Raw genomic sequence first — 16588 nt, forward strand, 5'->3', positions numbered from 1 at the left:
AGAAATGAAACATTCTCACTCAAAAAATGGATATCTCCTCAAGTGGCTCTAAACTTTCATGATTTTATATCCTGTCGAACTATCCAAGTCTACGGCTATTTTTGCCCGCAACATTTTCCAAAATATCTTCTTTTGTGTACAATGGATCAGAAAAACAGGTTTGAGTGGAGAAAAAAAGGAACAATTAGGATTTCTGGGTGAACTACATCTTTATAAAACATTATCCTAGTTTTTGATTAATAATTTAATTAAAGCTAAGAAGGTTGAAGCTTTTATCCCGACAGCCATGAATAATGTTTTCATTACAGATGTTAAACACTGCAAAACACTGACTGACCTCAAAAAACAGATCAAAGCTTTTTCAATCTCAATCAGATTATTATAAACAACTGAACTGGTTGAAAATGAAAGGTGTGCAGTGATTGTTTTTCTACCAAAAGTCTAAACAAAGTGAAGTTTCACAAACTAATTTCGATTTCAAATTTAATATAAATATCCAGCCTTAACTTCATTCCTCATATTTGTTTTGGATGAACTCTTGAAATACACTTTGAATGCTGTCATAACAGATTAATCCGCATAAAGGACGAACCAATATTCACTGAGGAAACTTTAACCACTAAAACCACTGGTTTTCATTCATTTATTTTCTTGCATTCGGCTTATTCCTTTTATTAATCAGGGGTTGCCTCAGCGGAATGAACCACCACCTTATCCAGCATATGTTTTATGCAGCAGATGCCCTTCCAGCTGCAACCCAACAATAGGAAACACCCATACACTCTTGCATTTAAACACATACACTGCAGACAATTTAGCTTATTTAATTCACCTATACCACATGTTTGGACTGTGGGGGAAACCGGAACACCCGGAGGAAACCCACCTGAACACAGGAATGTGGTTTTAATTTATGAAAACTATTAAATGAGCCGAGTTTCCAGGGTTTCTGCAAATGAAATTTAAGACCTATATGAGTGAAATTTAAAATGAAGGGGTAAACACTTAGAATTTTTTGAATGACCCGGTTGCTTCTGTAAATAGTTTACGTAATAAATGGAAGATCATGTAAAGGATTGGGTTGCTTTAATTTTCTTTCCCTGATTAGGGAATTTAATTGGAAGAATTTGCTGCAAAATTGTCTAACAGCAGTTGTGAACGGCATCTCTTTGCCAAAAAAAAACAACAAAAAAAACGTGTGTATGTATGTATGTGTCTATATATATATATATATATATATATATATATATATATATATATATATATATATATATATATATATATATATATACATATAAAGTTGAGATTGATTACAGGTGTCTTGTCTATAGGTCACCTGTCTTCCCCTGAAATCTGTGATGTTTGTGTATGGCTGGAGGGGTCCAATTTCGCTGCATGCATCTTCATCATCATCAGGTGATTGGGCATCAGCCAGATTGGGTAGTTTTACTTGGAGAAAGATAAATTAAGACCTGTTTAAAATGATTCAAGATCTACAACACAATATTTCTGTAAATTTAAGACTTTAAGGCCTAAAATTTAAGACATTTTAAAACCCTGCGAAGACCCAGAGTTTCACATTTTAAAAATTGAAAACCGATTTTGCACCAAAAATAAGTAGAAGTACAACAGATTCTCATTAAAATGAAGATACATTTTATTTTTTTCTTAAAAAAAAACAAACAATACAAAAAAATCTGAGGAGGAATAATGAAACAAACCAACCAACCAATCAAAAAAATAAAATAAAAAATAGTTTCAAATTAAAATCAAGCACGAAAAACAAAACATTCATGTTTTTGGACAGCTAGGTTAAAAACCAATTCATAGACAGCACAAGTGGAAAATATTCAGAGACGCCTGGCAGAAAGGATCGAACCGTGTTAGAATGCCATGTATGCGCTGTAGACGGAAAAGCCCCCCCTAAAATGCACCATGGGATACAAATCAAACGTGTCTGGAATAAAAAAAAAAAAAGCAGCAACTGAAATATATATACGAGCAAACACACAAAGTATGAATAATACAATTCTTCTCTATCCTCACAGTGCACATGCGTCACGACAGCACATCTGATCCAGGGCTAAAGGACAACACTCGACTCTTTAAAACGTTAGTTGCGCAGTTGAAGAGATCCCTCAACGTTTGGCAATACAATCTCAGGACGAAAAGGGCACGAGTCAAAAAAACACCCTCGCTGTTTGAATGTTTAGCTTCGCAGTGACTATTTAAACAAAAGAAACACAGGCTTTGTAAGGCAGAAAGTGTGCGAGACCTTAGATTACAATTAACCGTTTTAAGGCCCAACTCGCACTGCGCCCCTCGTTTGAGAAAAGAGATGAAAGCATTCATACTGCAGCTTCTAGAAGAGATGATCAAGAAAATATATCTATAAAATAAACAAACGTACATTACAGACATCAGAACATGATTCTTGAAGGAATATTTACGGCTTAAAAGGAGTTTAGCTTGATGCATGTTGGTGACCAGCGAAAATAGTTTTGCAAAAAAAAAACTTGCACTTAAAAATGGAGCAAACATCGCACATTTATCATGTTTACTCCCATTTATAGTGTGCAACGAACACAATCAAAAATATTTTCCTAATGACAACGTGACATATTACTCTATTAAAATACTAAATGCATTATGGTTCACAACTACACGGATAGAGAAGGTTTATTTAAAAAGGGTAAAACTAAAATTGAGTCGCAAACCCTGGATAACATGTGTACGACGTTGACGACGACGACAAAAGTAATTGTGAAAACATGAGCATTAGATACCAGTTTCTCCATCTTTAACCGCAAAGAGCAGTGAGCGCATGTGGAATAATTACAAAAACGAACCACTAGTTATAGAAAAATGCTGTGAACTATTACGAATTGCGAAACTTCCTAACGAATGGCTTCCTAGAGAGAAATCACTAATACACAAAAGCATTGGACCTCATTCAGAAACATTGTCGCAAAACTACTCATACGTAAAAATGGGTTTTTATTTTTTCCGTAAAATTGTTAGAAATTCGGATTTATGAACTAAATTTCCAATTGTGTGTAAATTGGAGTAAATGAACTGTGAAGGTTTATCGATTTGCAGCCAAACACGCAATTAAGTTTTAAAACGCAACCTCATGGCTATTGCAATAATTCACGTAAGAATAGTTTTACGAATATTTTCAGAAACGTGCTTCAAGAAAGAGGACCATCAGTCGCAACAATGGCAAGTGGACGTTAAGCTTTATAATACATGTTACAGAAATGAACGAGCGCAAAAAGCATTATTAATATTTTTTTGGAGAGCACAGTCATGTGATTACCCCTGGGCGAGCAGCGACGCTATTGGTTGGAACGATGGGCTTCCCTCAAGATTATATACCCATAAATAAACAGACTCAGACACATTTTACTCAATAATATATATAGATATATACGCTCACAAGTTCTGGGAAAAGTCCTTTGCGATATGGAAAATACAGGCCAAAAGAAAAAAAGAAAAGAAGTTCAAACCGTTGAGCCAGGCCACAACAGACACTGAAAAAAAAATATCTGAAAAAGCAAACAAACTCAAAAAAATAAACTGAAATAAAAGCAGAGAAGGGGAGAAGAGAGTGTAAAGGGAAAGAGAAGAAAGGGCCGCTGTTATTAGCATGGCTAGTCTTCCCCGGATGGAGCCTCCTCTTCTGAGCCGTCCTCTTCTTCATCTTCTTCCTCGTCTTCGGGGGCTTCATCCTTCGTCTTTTTGGATGGAGGAGACTCTTTCTTCTCCACCTCGTCTTCCTCTTCATCTTCAGCGGGACTCTCGGCTTCCTCTTCATCTTTAGGCGAGGATTTCTCCAGCGCTTTAGCTGCGCTCGGGCGCCCTTTACCTTTGCCTTTCATAGGGCTGGGGTTCACTGAGGGACAAACAGACATGTTAGCACTACTGTTCAAAACTTTTACGTTCATATTTGCTATATTTTAGAACAGAAAAACATGCACACATGTTGTTTTAACTGATTATTTAATTAAGAATTAGATACTATTTATCATATCTGCCCTTTATTTTCCCAAATCCTAAATATTCAAGAGTGCTATTGCTTACCTGTAGCCTTTAGCCGGGGTTTGGGGGATTTCTTCTCCTTCTTCTCCACTCTCCGTCCTCCACCTCTTGGCACCACTTTTTTGCCCTTCTTTTTGGAGTGGCCATAATCGCTGTCATCATCATCATCAACCATGAAGTCTTCATCACTGCCTGACTCTTCTGCAGCACCAAAAAAAAATTGAAGATTCACATTTTAAGAGAGACCACTTGGAAATTCACAGCTTCTCTCATATTCATTCATTCATTTTCTTGTCGGCTTAGTCAATTTATTAATCCAGGGTCCCCACAGCGGAATGAACCACCAACTTATCCAGCAGGTTTTTACGCAGTGGATGCCCTTCCAGCCGCAACCCATCTCTGGGAAACACACACACATCTCTCATATACAATTTAGAGAAACACTTTACAGTAAGGTTGTATTAGTAATGCATTACTATCATGAACAATACATTACATATTTGTTCATGCAAGTTAATGTTAGTTAATGAAAATACAGTTGTTCATGTTACAGTACATTAACTAATGTTAACAAGCATGAATTTGGATATCAATAAGGCATTTGGAAAAAGTGATTTACAAATAATGAAAATGTACAAGTATTGTTCATACTCCTATCATGATAGTAAATACATCAACTAATGAAACCTACTTGTTCGCATGTAATGATATTCATTTATTTCTTCTAACTAATGATAAATTCTTCCTAATTTAAAATAGCAATGCCATTTAGATTTTTTTTGCATTAAACTAGTGTCGTCACGATACTGGAATTTTAAAAACGTAAGAACGGTGCGTTCTAAAACAGCGCTGATTTGCCATCGTGTTCTCGTGCTCAACAGAAATGACTGTGACTGGTTGTAAAGGTCATCAGTCCACCAAACTCACCTCAGTTTATGGAGTGTAACCACAGATACAGGGAACTGGAGCGTATTAAAGCCGCGAAGATCTCATAGTCTATTAAATCAGCTGACATCCGAGTGATCTGCTGATGAATGGACTGATCTTCATGGCTTTAAAATATTCCAGCGTCCCTATATCTGTAGTTACACAGTATACAGCGGTGAGTTCAATGAACTGATGACTGAACATAATGGCAAATCAGCGCCGTTTAAGAACGCGCTGAAATGTTAGCAGGTTTCAGTATGCAGGAAAATTTCAGTATGGAATGGTACCGTATTCCAGTGTTGACAACACTACATTAAGCTGAAGATAAATCAATATTTGGTTAAATAGCACCAAATGAAACTTTGTTATTTAATTATAATCATCTGAAGAAATGGTCCAAATGACAATATTTCCACTTGAAATTTGGGAGAAATTACTTTTATGGATTTAAGTGAAATGCTGATATTATTTGTAACCTATATGTAGAAAAAAAAACAGAGAAACAGGATTTTGAAGTGGGCACACATACAAATATAAAACATTTTCTGTACAGCATCAGCGGTGTGACGTTTTTCTACATACTACCCTAATAATCTATTTATTCAATTTTAAAAAGAGAATTAGCAAGCTCAAATCTATATTTAAAAGTTTATGTTATTCAAAATCAGTGACATTTTAGTTTTGGATCCGTCATATGTGCTTGTCCATTACTGGTTCAACAATTAAATGTTTGGATATAGATTTTTGTTTTATCATCTGCTGGGAAAAAGCAGTATATTTTTAAGGGATAGTTCACTCAAAAATGAAAATTATGCCACTATTTACTCTGCCTCGTTCCAAACCTGTTTGTTAAACACGAAAGAAGATATTCTGAAGTATGCTGTAACCACTGACTTCCATAGTAAGAAAAACAAATACTATGTAAGTCAATGGTTACAGGTTATGGTTGCAGCTTTCTTCAGAATACTGTCTTTTGTGTTAAACAGAAGTCAGTCAACGGTTTAGATCCACTTAAGGGTGAGTAAATAGTGAGAACATTTTCCTTTTAGGGTTAATTCACACTAGGTACAGTTGTCTTGAACCGTGCCAAAACACGCTTGATCCCCCCTCCCAACAGCCTGCACTCATTGCATTTTACTTTCCGAGCCGGGGCACACTTTCGTCATTGATGCAACCGTTCAGTTTAACTGGAAGAAACGTGCTCTCGCTCAGCTTTAAGTCACTTGGGATGCAGTGACACGCAGTCAAATACTATAAAGTCATTGCGTAATAAACTATGACAGTTTTTGTTCATTGAGCAGTAAGAATAATTAATAAATCCATATCAAACAGTCCCTTAAAAGTCACGTCTCGTCTTTAGTTTCGGGCTCAGGCGCCTTTTGCACTCACACTACAAGTGTATTAAGTCTAACAGAACCTCATTCTGGCACACCTCTTCCAACTTGGCCAGGATTGGCCAACTGAACCACGCCTGGACCCGATTCGTAGCACGCACGCTGTGTTCACACCAGACACGGAGCGTGCGGATAAATCGTACGTAAATAGCCGTGTGAAAATTTAAGTTTACTCGCTTCATTCGCGCATCAAATCCGCTTAATTCGCTCATCAAATTCACTTCAGAACAGACGCGGATTCGCATGATGAGCAGGGCTTCTGTCTGCCCATAACTCTAGCTTCGTTGCTAAATGGCTAACATGGATTTTTTTTTTTTTTTTTAAATAACAGTGTTTGTGCTTTATGAAGGCTGAAAAAACAGCGTCGATACGTTTAGGGCCGTGTCTGAGTCCACTAGATCCCTTCAAAGGTGAATCCAGCTCTGTGAGCTCAAACTCCTCCAGAAACTTAACCTGAATGACGGAGGCTTTCAGCGGTGCTTCTGACTGAGCCGAGCCCAGTTTGATGAACTGTTGTAGGCGTCAGCTTGAGGATTTCCCCTGGGACACCAACAACAGGCCCTCGTCACAATTACGCTCCCACAAGAGCAAACTCCTGATTGGTTAAGGCGGGGCGAATATCCGCTTAAGTTCAGATTTTAAAACTTGAGTGATTTGCGCAAAACGTGCAATTCGCGCATTGAATTTGCATTGACTTAACAGTAAATCACTTGTGCTTGACGCACCTTCCGCATATGGTGTGAACACAGCATTACACTTGGTCAAACCGGGAAACGCACCTGGGCACAATTTGGACAGACTAGTGCACCCTTAAATGCCTCAAGATTTAATTTACATAAAAACAAAAAGACTTTCTTCCCCACAAGCTTCAACAATGAGGAATTTTATAAAAGATAATGATGATGACACTTACGGTCCAGGAAGGCCTGTTCTTCCTCATCCTTCTCCTCATCCTCACTGCCTCCGTCTCCCAGCAGGATTTCTCTCTGTTTGGACACAGCCTTTGACGCAGCCTGTCTCACCTGCCTCGGTTTCCTGCTCACCTCTTTATCATCATCACTATCATCTGCAGAGGACACACAATTGTCAAAAACACACACAAATACATCATTTATTCTCATTTAGTTGTGCGTTTCTACACCTATTCCAAATAGGCCTGTGAGAATAATTAATATATGGACTTACCACACAACACATGGACATGACCTCAATCATTTATGATGTTGCAATATATATAGTCCATACACAAAAAGCAATTCAAGCAACATTTTAGCTGATTGTGCATCATCTCCATCTCTATTGGAGGTGCCAACTGTCAGTATGGTTAAACACACTATACAGGGTTTCTGCTGATATCGTAATGTCAAATTTAAGATGTTTTAAGACCATCAAGTATTCAATTTAAGACCTATATTACAATATCAAAAACACGCATGCACCAAGAGAAAATGCAAAAAAAAAAAAAAAAAAAATTTCACAAAATTACTGAAGACAGGTTAGATGCAACATTGAACTAGAGGAAAAAAAACAAACAAACATCTTAAGGCTGATTTTTACTTTCCCCTGGCTCCGCATCATGCACCTTCGCTGACTGCGCACATACGTTAAACAGACGAGGCTCTTTAAAATGACAGGGGTGGTTAAAAGAAAGCCACCATAAAGTCAGATGGATAAACAGAGAAACAACTCAAATGAAACGCAGCACCGCACGAACTATTCGCACGAGTCACAAAATATTTTGTGCGCTTGGCCAGCCGAAATCATGCCGTTTGCACCCAAAGCAAACCACTGCAAACTCTGCAATGACGTCACATTCGCCGAGCGCACTGAGTTCAATAACAGAAAGCTGATTGGCTGTTGCATGTTGGCCTCATTTGTAGTTGTAGTTGTACCACAAATTAAATTTGGACTAGTGAAATAAAGAACTACAACACCACGAAAACAAAGCAACAACAACAAAAATAATTTAAATGAGCATTAAATGTTGCATTACATGGACATCATGTAAAAATATTTAAGACCTAAAACAGCAAATTTTAAAACTTTAAGGCAAAAAATTTAGATTTTTTAATTTTAGACTTAAGACTTGAAGACCTCGCGGAAAACCCACTATAGTATTTTTCTGACAACTGAAAACACTGTAGATCTGGTAGCAGATATCGCAGCCTCTGTTCCTCTTCACCTTGCACTTTTTTGTTAACATTTATTATTTATTTAGGTTATGCGTTTTCACACTTGATTCCAATGGCCGATTATTAAACTGTTAAAAATGACTATAATTAAATTATCTATTCCTAAGAATAAAATATGTGTTCTTTGGAAGTGTGCACTTGCATTGTGATGATATTATATTTTCAATCTGGCAATATATAATAAGATGACAATAATGTCATTCATCAATTTATTTTGTTGCAATATAATCGCACAACAGACAATGGATATCATGACAGGCCTACATCCAAAGTCAAAATTGAGCATGTTGCAGTTGCATTTTCTAAATTTTTCAGCATTATGCTAGTGTGGCAAATAACATATATGAAAAACTGTAGATTAATATTTAAGCACTTAAGGATTTCTGTTACTACACTGTGTTACATGATCTATTACTTAATCGGTGACAATCAGATGGTCTTAAATAGGCGGTTATTGTTGAAAATAAGACTAGCCTTTATGCTGATAGCTTAGCACCTGCCGCTTCATGCTTTATGCATGAGAGTTCAAGGGAAAGTGACATTTTTTTTAATGTCGATCTGCGACTTACCTCCACCTCGTTTCCTCTTCAGTGACTTTTTGCCAGGCTTCTCCACCTTTGGCTTCTTTCCCTTTTTAGCCTTTTTATCACCATAGTCGCTTCCTCCATCTTCCTCCTGCTCTTCTCCAAAGTCGTTGTCTTCATCGCTACCGAAGTCATCTGAAAGACCAGAAGACGCTCATTACATTAAACTCTTTCTTTCTGGATCAAATTAGAGCTGCACAACATTAAGCATCGATATTGCAATGTGATCATTCGAAATAGTTGCATCACAGGATGTGCAATGCTAAATCTGTATTGTAATGTATAATTAGCATGTGTTTAACACCTCTGACCTGTATGAGGATTTTAAAAGCATTCAGATTTAAGAAATTGTATAATTTGTAACTTTATTAATGATTGAATTTATTGAAATATTTATCCCACGAAGACCATGCAGAATTGATTATTAAAATTACTGTATATATGAATACTGTAAGACTCTTAACACCTTATTCTATGTGTATAATTTCTTTATTGGATTTATCTATGCTAGTTGATTGTTTATTATATGTTATGCAGATGATTCAGATCTACAGAATCATCCAATCAGTCAAAAACTTAAAATGCTTTCCAGTTAGCAATATTCAAGTCATCTGGTGAAATTGTATTCATATCATAATATCCATTACAGAATAAGAAAATAATCGCAATGTTTCGATTATTTGAAAATGAATCAAAATCAATATTCAGACCCTATAATCAATCTAATTTCTCCAGGTCGTTTTTTTTTTTTCAATTAATTTCCCTATCGTGTGTGGAGACATGTGACCCCACTTGTGTGTGTGGTCGCATACCCATGCACCTTTCAAAAAAATGAAACTAAACGTCACAACGATGCAGAGCAGAAGCTGTGATTGGTCGGTTTGGTGGTGATGACGAGCGCAGGTGGCGCTGAGAGCTGCGGGACAGCCGTGAGCTCGTTGGAGCAAGTGTTTAGTGTTGAGTCTCGTGAAGGAGCTCCAGTTTTTTTTTTTTTTTTTATAAGAAGTTCGTTTTAGGTAATGTGAATTTCAGTTGTTTAAAGTTGATATCCAGCAAATAATAGATTGAAGATAGTTTGTGTTTCTTTCAATTATGTAATAATCAAGTAATGCATCCTTCATTCAGAAGTCCCTCACTTGTAATATGCGAGCATATTTACTGTCAGGGTTTATACAGTCATGGAAAATCTGATTAGACATTAACAAAAGTGAACAATTTCTCCATATTTTAAATTGCTTATTTAAAATTATCTTCCATTGGTCTCACGCGATCACCTGATGTGATTTCACAGGTAAGAATTCGCCAAGCTTGAACTTTCGAACGCAGTGAAATGCAAAACACGTGCTTGCGAATGGAGCAGGCCAGAAACGCATGCCTATGAAGTCTATGGAGCGAAAAGTGCAGAGTAATCACAGCTTTAAAAGAGAAGCAATTTTACCTACTCTTAGCAGTTTAACAAACTATTAAGATTACTAAATTTAGTTTGACACATAACTGTTTACTGGAATGGAGGTTAGTTTTTACTTCTTTTCTTGGCCAAAAACATGCTCTCACATTATTTTATACAGATATTAAAATTAATTGAAACTAACTGCGTGTTTTATGATATGCTGTAATAAAATGTAAACGTTTCTTCTGATTTACCATGTATATGTAAACATTACATGAAATATTAAGTCATGAAAAATTGACTCCCGGTAAAAAGTTATGGAATTTTTGTAAAAAAACAAAAACATGTGTATGAACCCTGCCTGTACAAAACCAGTCAGTGAACTATGAGGGCAAAAAGATAAATAATAAAAAAAAAAAAATTAATAAAACAATCATTCATTAATCGTAATAGAATTAAAATACTCAATTAATTAATATTTAGATTTTAGGCAAAAATCACCCAGGCCTGATCAATATAGTGCAGCCCTGGAGATAAAGATAAAGCGTAATTTACCTGCCGAATCATTTTTGGATTTGGTCAGTTTTTCATCTGAATCCTCGCTGTGGGGAAAAATCAGAAAACATTCGTTAGCAGTTTGATCCTTGAAGGAGAATGTCCTTGTATGTGGCATTTTTTCCTAGTTATAATTAACCGTTGCATATGTGGGTCACAAGGAGAAAATGGATCTCAAAAAGGTTTACCATGTCTAGAGATCGGAACATGCAAAAATCTCACAGTTGGACATGTATTAAATAGATTTACAAGGCATTATTCATATTTTGCCCTTAATAAATCATGGATTAGTTTATTTGGTAAACACTTGCTACTATTGTCTATGAATATATTTAGTAGTACATTTATAACACATATATATATATTTATAACATCTCTGTGTGTGTGTGTGTGTGTGTGTGTGTATGTATGTATGTATGTATGCATATATATATATATATATATATATATATATATATATATATATATATATATATATATATATATATATATATATATATATATATATAAATATATAAATAAACACACACACAATACCCCATTGCACATTCTTTGTGAACCTTGATTATATCTCTGAGCACATTTTACATTTATTTTGATAGCGTGCTGAAAATAGACAGATTCTTGCCTTTCTTCCTGCGAATTCTTAGACTTCTTGTGCTTGTTTTCACGGGGTGGAGCACGTATCTTCTTGGTGGTTTCCTTCTCCTTTCTTCCATAATCCTCATCTGGAGGCAGAAATTGAATTAATTATACAATTAAAGAGCATGACACACAAATAGATTATGCATGAGAGGTCATCAAACGACTTGCAGAGCAGTAATAAGCAAACATGAGTACATTAACAGTTTCCTGAAAGTTAATGCAATGCATTTTAGAGGTGGTTTAATTACCTGCATCATCAGATTCGTTAAACTGGGAGTAATTCACCACCTTTCTGTTCCTGTAAGACAAAAAAATATGTATGAATACATGCAAAACATCTTCCCAATGACACATTTGTGAGCAGAGCGACGTTAATTCCTGTTTTAAAGGCTCACTGAATTTCTGAAAGTGGTCAGCATTTATTCAGGAAACGAAAAGCTCGTTTAACATGCCTTGCTTCATTATGTTTACTTGAATTAATGATCGTTAAACAGTTCCTCAATTAGCATTTCAATGAGGGTTTCATTAATACTGCAGTCTTGTCCCATTTAACCACTCAGGCCCGACTCGGTGTTGAGAGGACTGAAAAGCCACAAGTTACTTTAAATGATTCAATTTCTGGATTAGAACTTGCAATAATTCATAATAATCAATTTAGAAAGGATGACAACATATAAACAGTAATCTACACATTTATATTTAATCATTCTGAGTAAAAACTGGTTTATTAGTTTCTGATAGTTTTTTTTAAAAAACCATTAAACTATTGTTAGCGGTAACATTTAGTGAAAAATACTTCTAATTGTTAACCGATTGAGCAAAAATATTTGGATTTGTTCTACCATGGCATCAATAGAGACCTCTAAGAAAATTTTCAAAATGTGTCAATTGATTTATATTTAAAACCCTCTGATGGTTTAGTCATTTATTCCTAGTTCGTTCCCATACATTTTACTTTTAGCAGACATCATAATGGTTTGCACTTTTTGTGAGATATCAATTTCAAATTTGGTGCACGACTTCAGATTTGTGATTGTTTTGGACTGCACAAACTCTGCCAAGTGATTCTAAAAAAAGTGCAAAGTTATGTTCTGAGCTCCAAAGCATTCAAAATTTACAAGAGATTAAATTAGAAACTGTTAAAAATCACACTTAAAATGGGTTAAGAAATTAATTAAAACTACTATATAAATATATTTTAATATTCTAAAACCCAATTACCATACAAATTCATCTGTTTTCCATTTTAATTTAAGAAAAACTTGACCCCCAGACAAGAATAAATATCGGCTGACATTTTAAATTTAAAAACTAAATAATACATACAGCTCTCTCTCTAAATATATATATATATATATATATATATATATATATATATATATATATATATATATATATAAATATACATATATATATATATATATACATATATATATATATATATATATATATATATATATAAATATACATATATATATATAAATATACATATATATATATATATATATATATATATATAAATATACATATATATATATATATATATATATATATATATATATATATATATATATAAATATACATATATATATAAATATACATATATATATATAAATATACATATATATATATATATATATATATATATATATATAGAGAGAGAGAGAGAGAATGAGAGAGAATGAGAGAGAATGAGAGAGAATGAGAGAGGTGTGTGTGCCTGTAGGTATGTATGTATGTATATATATACATACAGTTGAAGAATTATTAGCCCCCATTTGATTTTTTTCTTCCTTTTTTAATATTTCCTAAATCAAACTTCACATTGTGTCTGAAAATATTTTTTCTTCAGGAGAAAGTTTCATTTGTTTTATTTCGGCTAGAATAAAAGCAGTTTTTAATTTTTTAAAAGCCATTTTAAGGCCAAAATTATTAGCCCCCTTAAGCTATATATATTTTTCGATAAGAGTTCAGAACAAACCATTGTTATACAGTAACTTTTCTAATTATCCTAACCTGCCTAATTAATCTAGTCAAGCCTTTAAATGTCCATTTAAGCTTTGTAGAAGTGTCTTGAAAAATATCTTGTAAAATATAATTTACTGTCATCTTGGCAAAGATAAAATAAAGCAGTCATTAGAAATGAGTTATTAGAACTTAAGAAATGTGTTGGAAAAAAGTGTTATTTCCGTTGAACAGAAGTTGGGGGAAAAATAAACAGGGGGGCTTATAATTCTGACTTCAACTATGTATATACACACATATACATTCACAGACCTTTCTCTAAATATATCTGTCTGTCTATCTATCTATACACATACATAAACACCCCCTCTCTCTGGAGAGGTGTGTATGTAATATATATATATACATACATACATACATGTATGTGTGTATATATTTCTAAATTATTTTATATACAAATAGTTCAAAATACCATATATTTTTTACAAATTGTATGTAAATTAAAACATCACATTGGATAAACACTTTTGTTTTCTTCAAATTGTGAAATAATTTGTTTAATAATTAAAATAACTTCGCGAACTGAAGTCATTTTCGAACATATTAACAAGATTACTATGGCGAATGTTTTACTAAGGCCTTCGCGCGACATTTTTTCTCTGTACAAACGACACAGCCTACGTGAAGACGACGCGCGGCATTTCCCCTATTTGTATAACATTATACCGTATTCTGTAGACGCAGTTAACAAACATTCATATGCAGTAATCAATTTATGTCGTTTAAAATCAAAACACGAAGATTAAACATCGAATTAGGTGCACGTTTTGCACATAAGAAACTCCACACGGGAGGTGTGGTCGCTCTCAGGCACCCCGCCCCCCTCTGACGTCACCCGCGTCGTGTTAATTTACCGCTATCGAAAAAAAACCAAAAAAGCGCTTTCCTTAAAAAAAAACACCAACGCGCTTTCGCAATCTATTGTTTCCGCATAAACCGTGCTGTTCGCCCAAATATGTGCGCATTACAGGTTGCAAAAATCACACGAACGGGCCAACGAGCACCTCCAGCGGGATTTTATTTCCCCTCCTGAAGCTCTGGCGAGGATGAATGGGAAGCCATATTCTCACTGGCTTACAAGGAAACATGAAGCCTTTTTCAGTGCCTCTCACACTACACATATAATCTGAAATCTAGGTAGGTGATGCACAAGAAACATCACGCTGCAGAATCCCGGTTAATGCGGATTTTAACCGTGCATGGTGTAGCCACGAGCATAAAACACAGCCCTTCGTCACTGGGGAAGAAACAACGAGCAAAATGCATGCACGAACGAGCCAAAATGTTACAAAATCCGAGCGCTAAACAAGAAGCTAAGGATGCCTGGCACATGCGTGAAGCCTAGTAGCCAGCGTGCATGCAGTAGCCATCAGTAGGACGAATGAAACCCACGTACCTCACTGGTCTTGCCATTTTGCAGGAATACTGTAGCGGTTAAAATTGTGAAAAGGAGCCAAAGAAAAGCAGGGTAAATGCAAACAAAACGTGGTGTTTTTAAAACACAAGGGGGCACGTCGAAAAAACCAACGTCCTCTCCCTGTGACGAAAACTAAACAATGCTGGAGGTATTCCTGCTCTACGAAGGTATTTAGTTTAAATATTACCTTCAGCTACTCAAAATGGTGAATAAAACAAACTGAAACTGCAGCCTTCGCGCAACCTAACGATTGGACGGAAGGCGGGGCGTGTTCGTTCAAACCCCGCCCGCTTGGTCAGATTTGCCCAGAGAGCGACGCCATTGGCCGGTTTGAACAGTTGTTTGATTTGTCATTGGTTTTCGAGGCTGTCTGTCAAACGTCGTGTCTCCAAAGCGTTTACCCTCCCCCTCGTTTGCGGATAGGTTGAACAGCATGGCTCAGAAACAAAAAGAGGCCCTTACGATATGCAAGATGTCCCAGTTTAAGTGTAGAACAACTTTGTGGTGCTTGTTTCCTTTGAAATGAAGTTGAAATCAGTGAATAAGCGCTTTATGCAAGCGACAGCACACGACTGAAGGTTTGAGAGCCCCAAATGAATCATTTTTGCTGACTTTTTGAGCTGAATTGTGTTCACAGCTAATTTATTTGACAACACTATTGCTAATATTATGCTAACTGTTATTAATATCATTTAACTTATTACAAATCATAATTTAAATGTACAATTTATTTATTTATTTGGACAACATATACATTTTTGAATCATTTCCTTAGCTTTTCACAATTCCCATTGCTCTCAGTGATGATTCCTACAGGATTATTCAATAGAAAAATAGCAAATCAAGATCCCTTTTCCCCCAGACCACCCTTAAATCCTGGGTTATTTATTTGATTCAAAGTGTTGCTCAGAAATGTTCTTAGTTTTTTTTCACTTTCAGATATTTTTTTCCCTAAAGTCACAAATGAATATGTAGTCTATAAAGGTTTACGTATAGGAACCAAGAAAGTAAGTTTTACATAGGCCCATAAGAACCAAATAATGATTTCCTACGGGATTATGCAATAGAAAAATAACAAATCAAGATATTTTTTCCACCTCAGACCACCCTCTAATCTATTTGCTTTCTTTTATGCCTTTAATTGAAAGTGTTGCCCAGAAATGTATTTAGTTTTTTGCTTTAAGATGTTTTTTCTCCCCAAATTCACAAAAGAATATGTAGTTTGAGGGGGTCTAGAAGGATTTACGTAAAATAAACCAATAAAGTAAAATTAACATAATCCTATAAGAACCAAATAATATTGATTTCCTACAGGATTATGCTGTAGAAAAATAACAAATCAAGATACTTTTTCCTCCCCAGACCACTCGTAAATCTGTTTGTTTTGTTTTATTTGTTTAGTTGAAAGCATTGGTCCG

General features: G+C 35.2%; 1 protein-coding gene across 2 annotated transcripts; it reads right to left on the reverse strand.

Annotated features, from left to right (window-relative positions):
• Positions 1-1633: 1633 nt before the first annotated feature.
• On the reverse strand, positions 1634-15406 carry nucks1a (nuclear casein kinase and cyclin-dependent kinase substrate 1a). Of its 2 annotated transcripts, none has more exons than XR_012386768.1 (8): positions 15150-15391; positions 11977-12026; positions 11712-11811; positions 11084-11130; positions 9124-9273; positions 7063-7428; positions 4084-7006; positions 1634-3895 (listed from the first exon to the last, which is right to left on the reverse strand). XR_012386768.1 is itself a non-coding variant. In NM_001004601.2 (8 exons), the coding sequence occupies exons 1-8, from the start codon at positions 15164-15166 to the stop codon at positions 3654-3656; spliced, it is 918 nt and encodes a 305-aa protein (NP_001004601.1). In that variant the 5' UTR covers positions 15167-15406; the 3' UTR covers positions 1634-3653. The 2 variants fall into 2 exon arrangements, 1 of the variants encoding a protein (NP_001004601.1); NM_001004601.2 differs by having other exon boundaries at positions 4084-4242; positions 7276-7428; positions 15150-15406.
• Positions 15407-16588: the final 1182 nt, after the last annotated feature.

Source organism: Danio rerio, chromosome 11, assembly GCF_049306965.1.
Source record: "Danio rerio strain Tuebingen ecotype United States chromosome 11, GRCz12tu, whole genome shotgun sequence".
Taxonomy (NCBI): domain Eukaryota; kingdom Metazoa; phylum Chordata; class Actinopteri; order Cypriniformes; family Danionidae; genus Danio; species Danio rerio.

Bases quoted from the DNA above. Each gene is read 5' to 3' on its own strand.
- nucks1a (NM_001004601.2), bottom strand. The intron at 11,812-11,976 runs GTAATTAAACCA...TTCTGCCTCCAG, and splicing joins TAACGAATCTGATGATGCAG to ATGAGGATTATGGAAGAAAG. The intron at 4,243-7,275 runs GTAAGTGTCATC...TTGGTGCTGCAG, and splicing joins AGAACAGGCCTTCCTGGACC to AAGAGTCAGGCAGTGATGAA.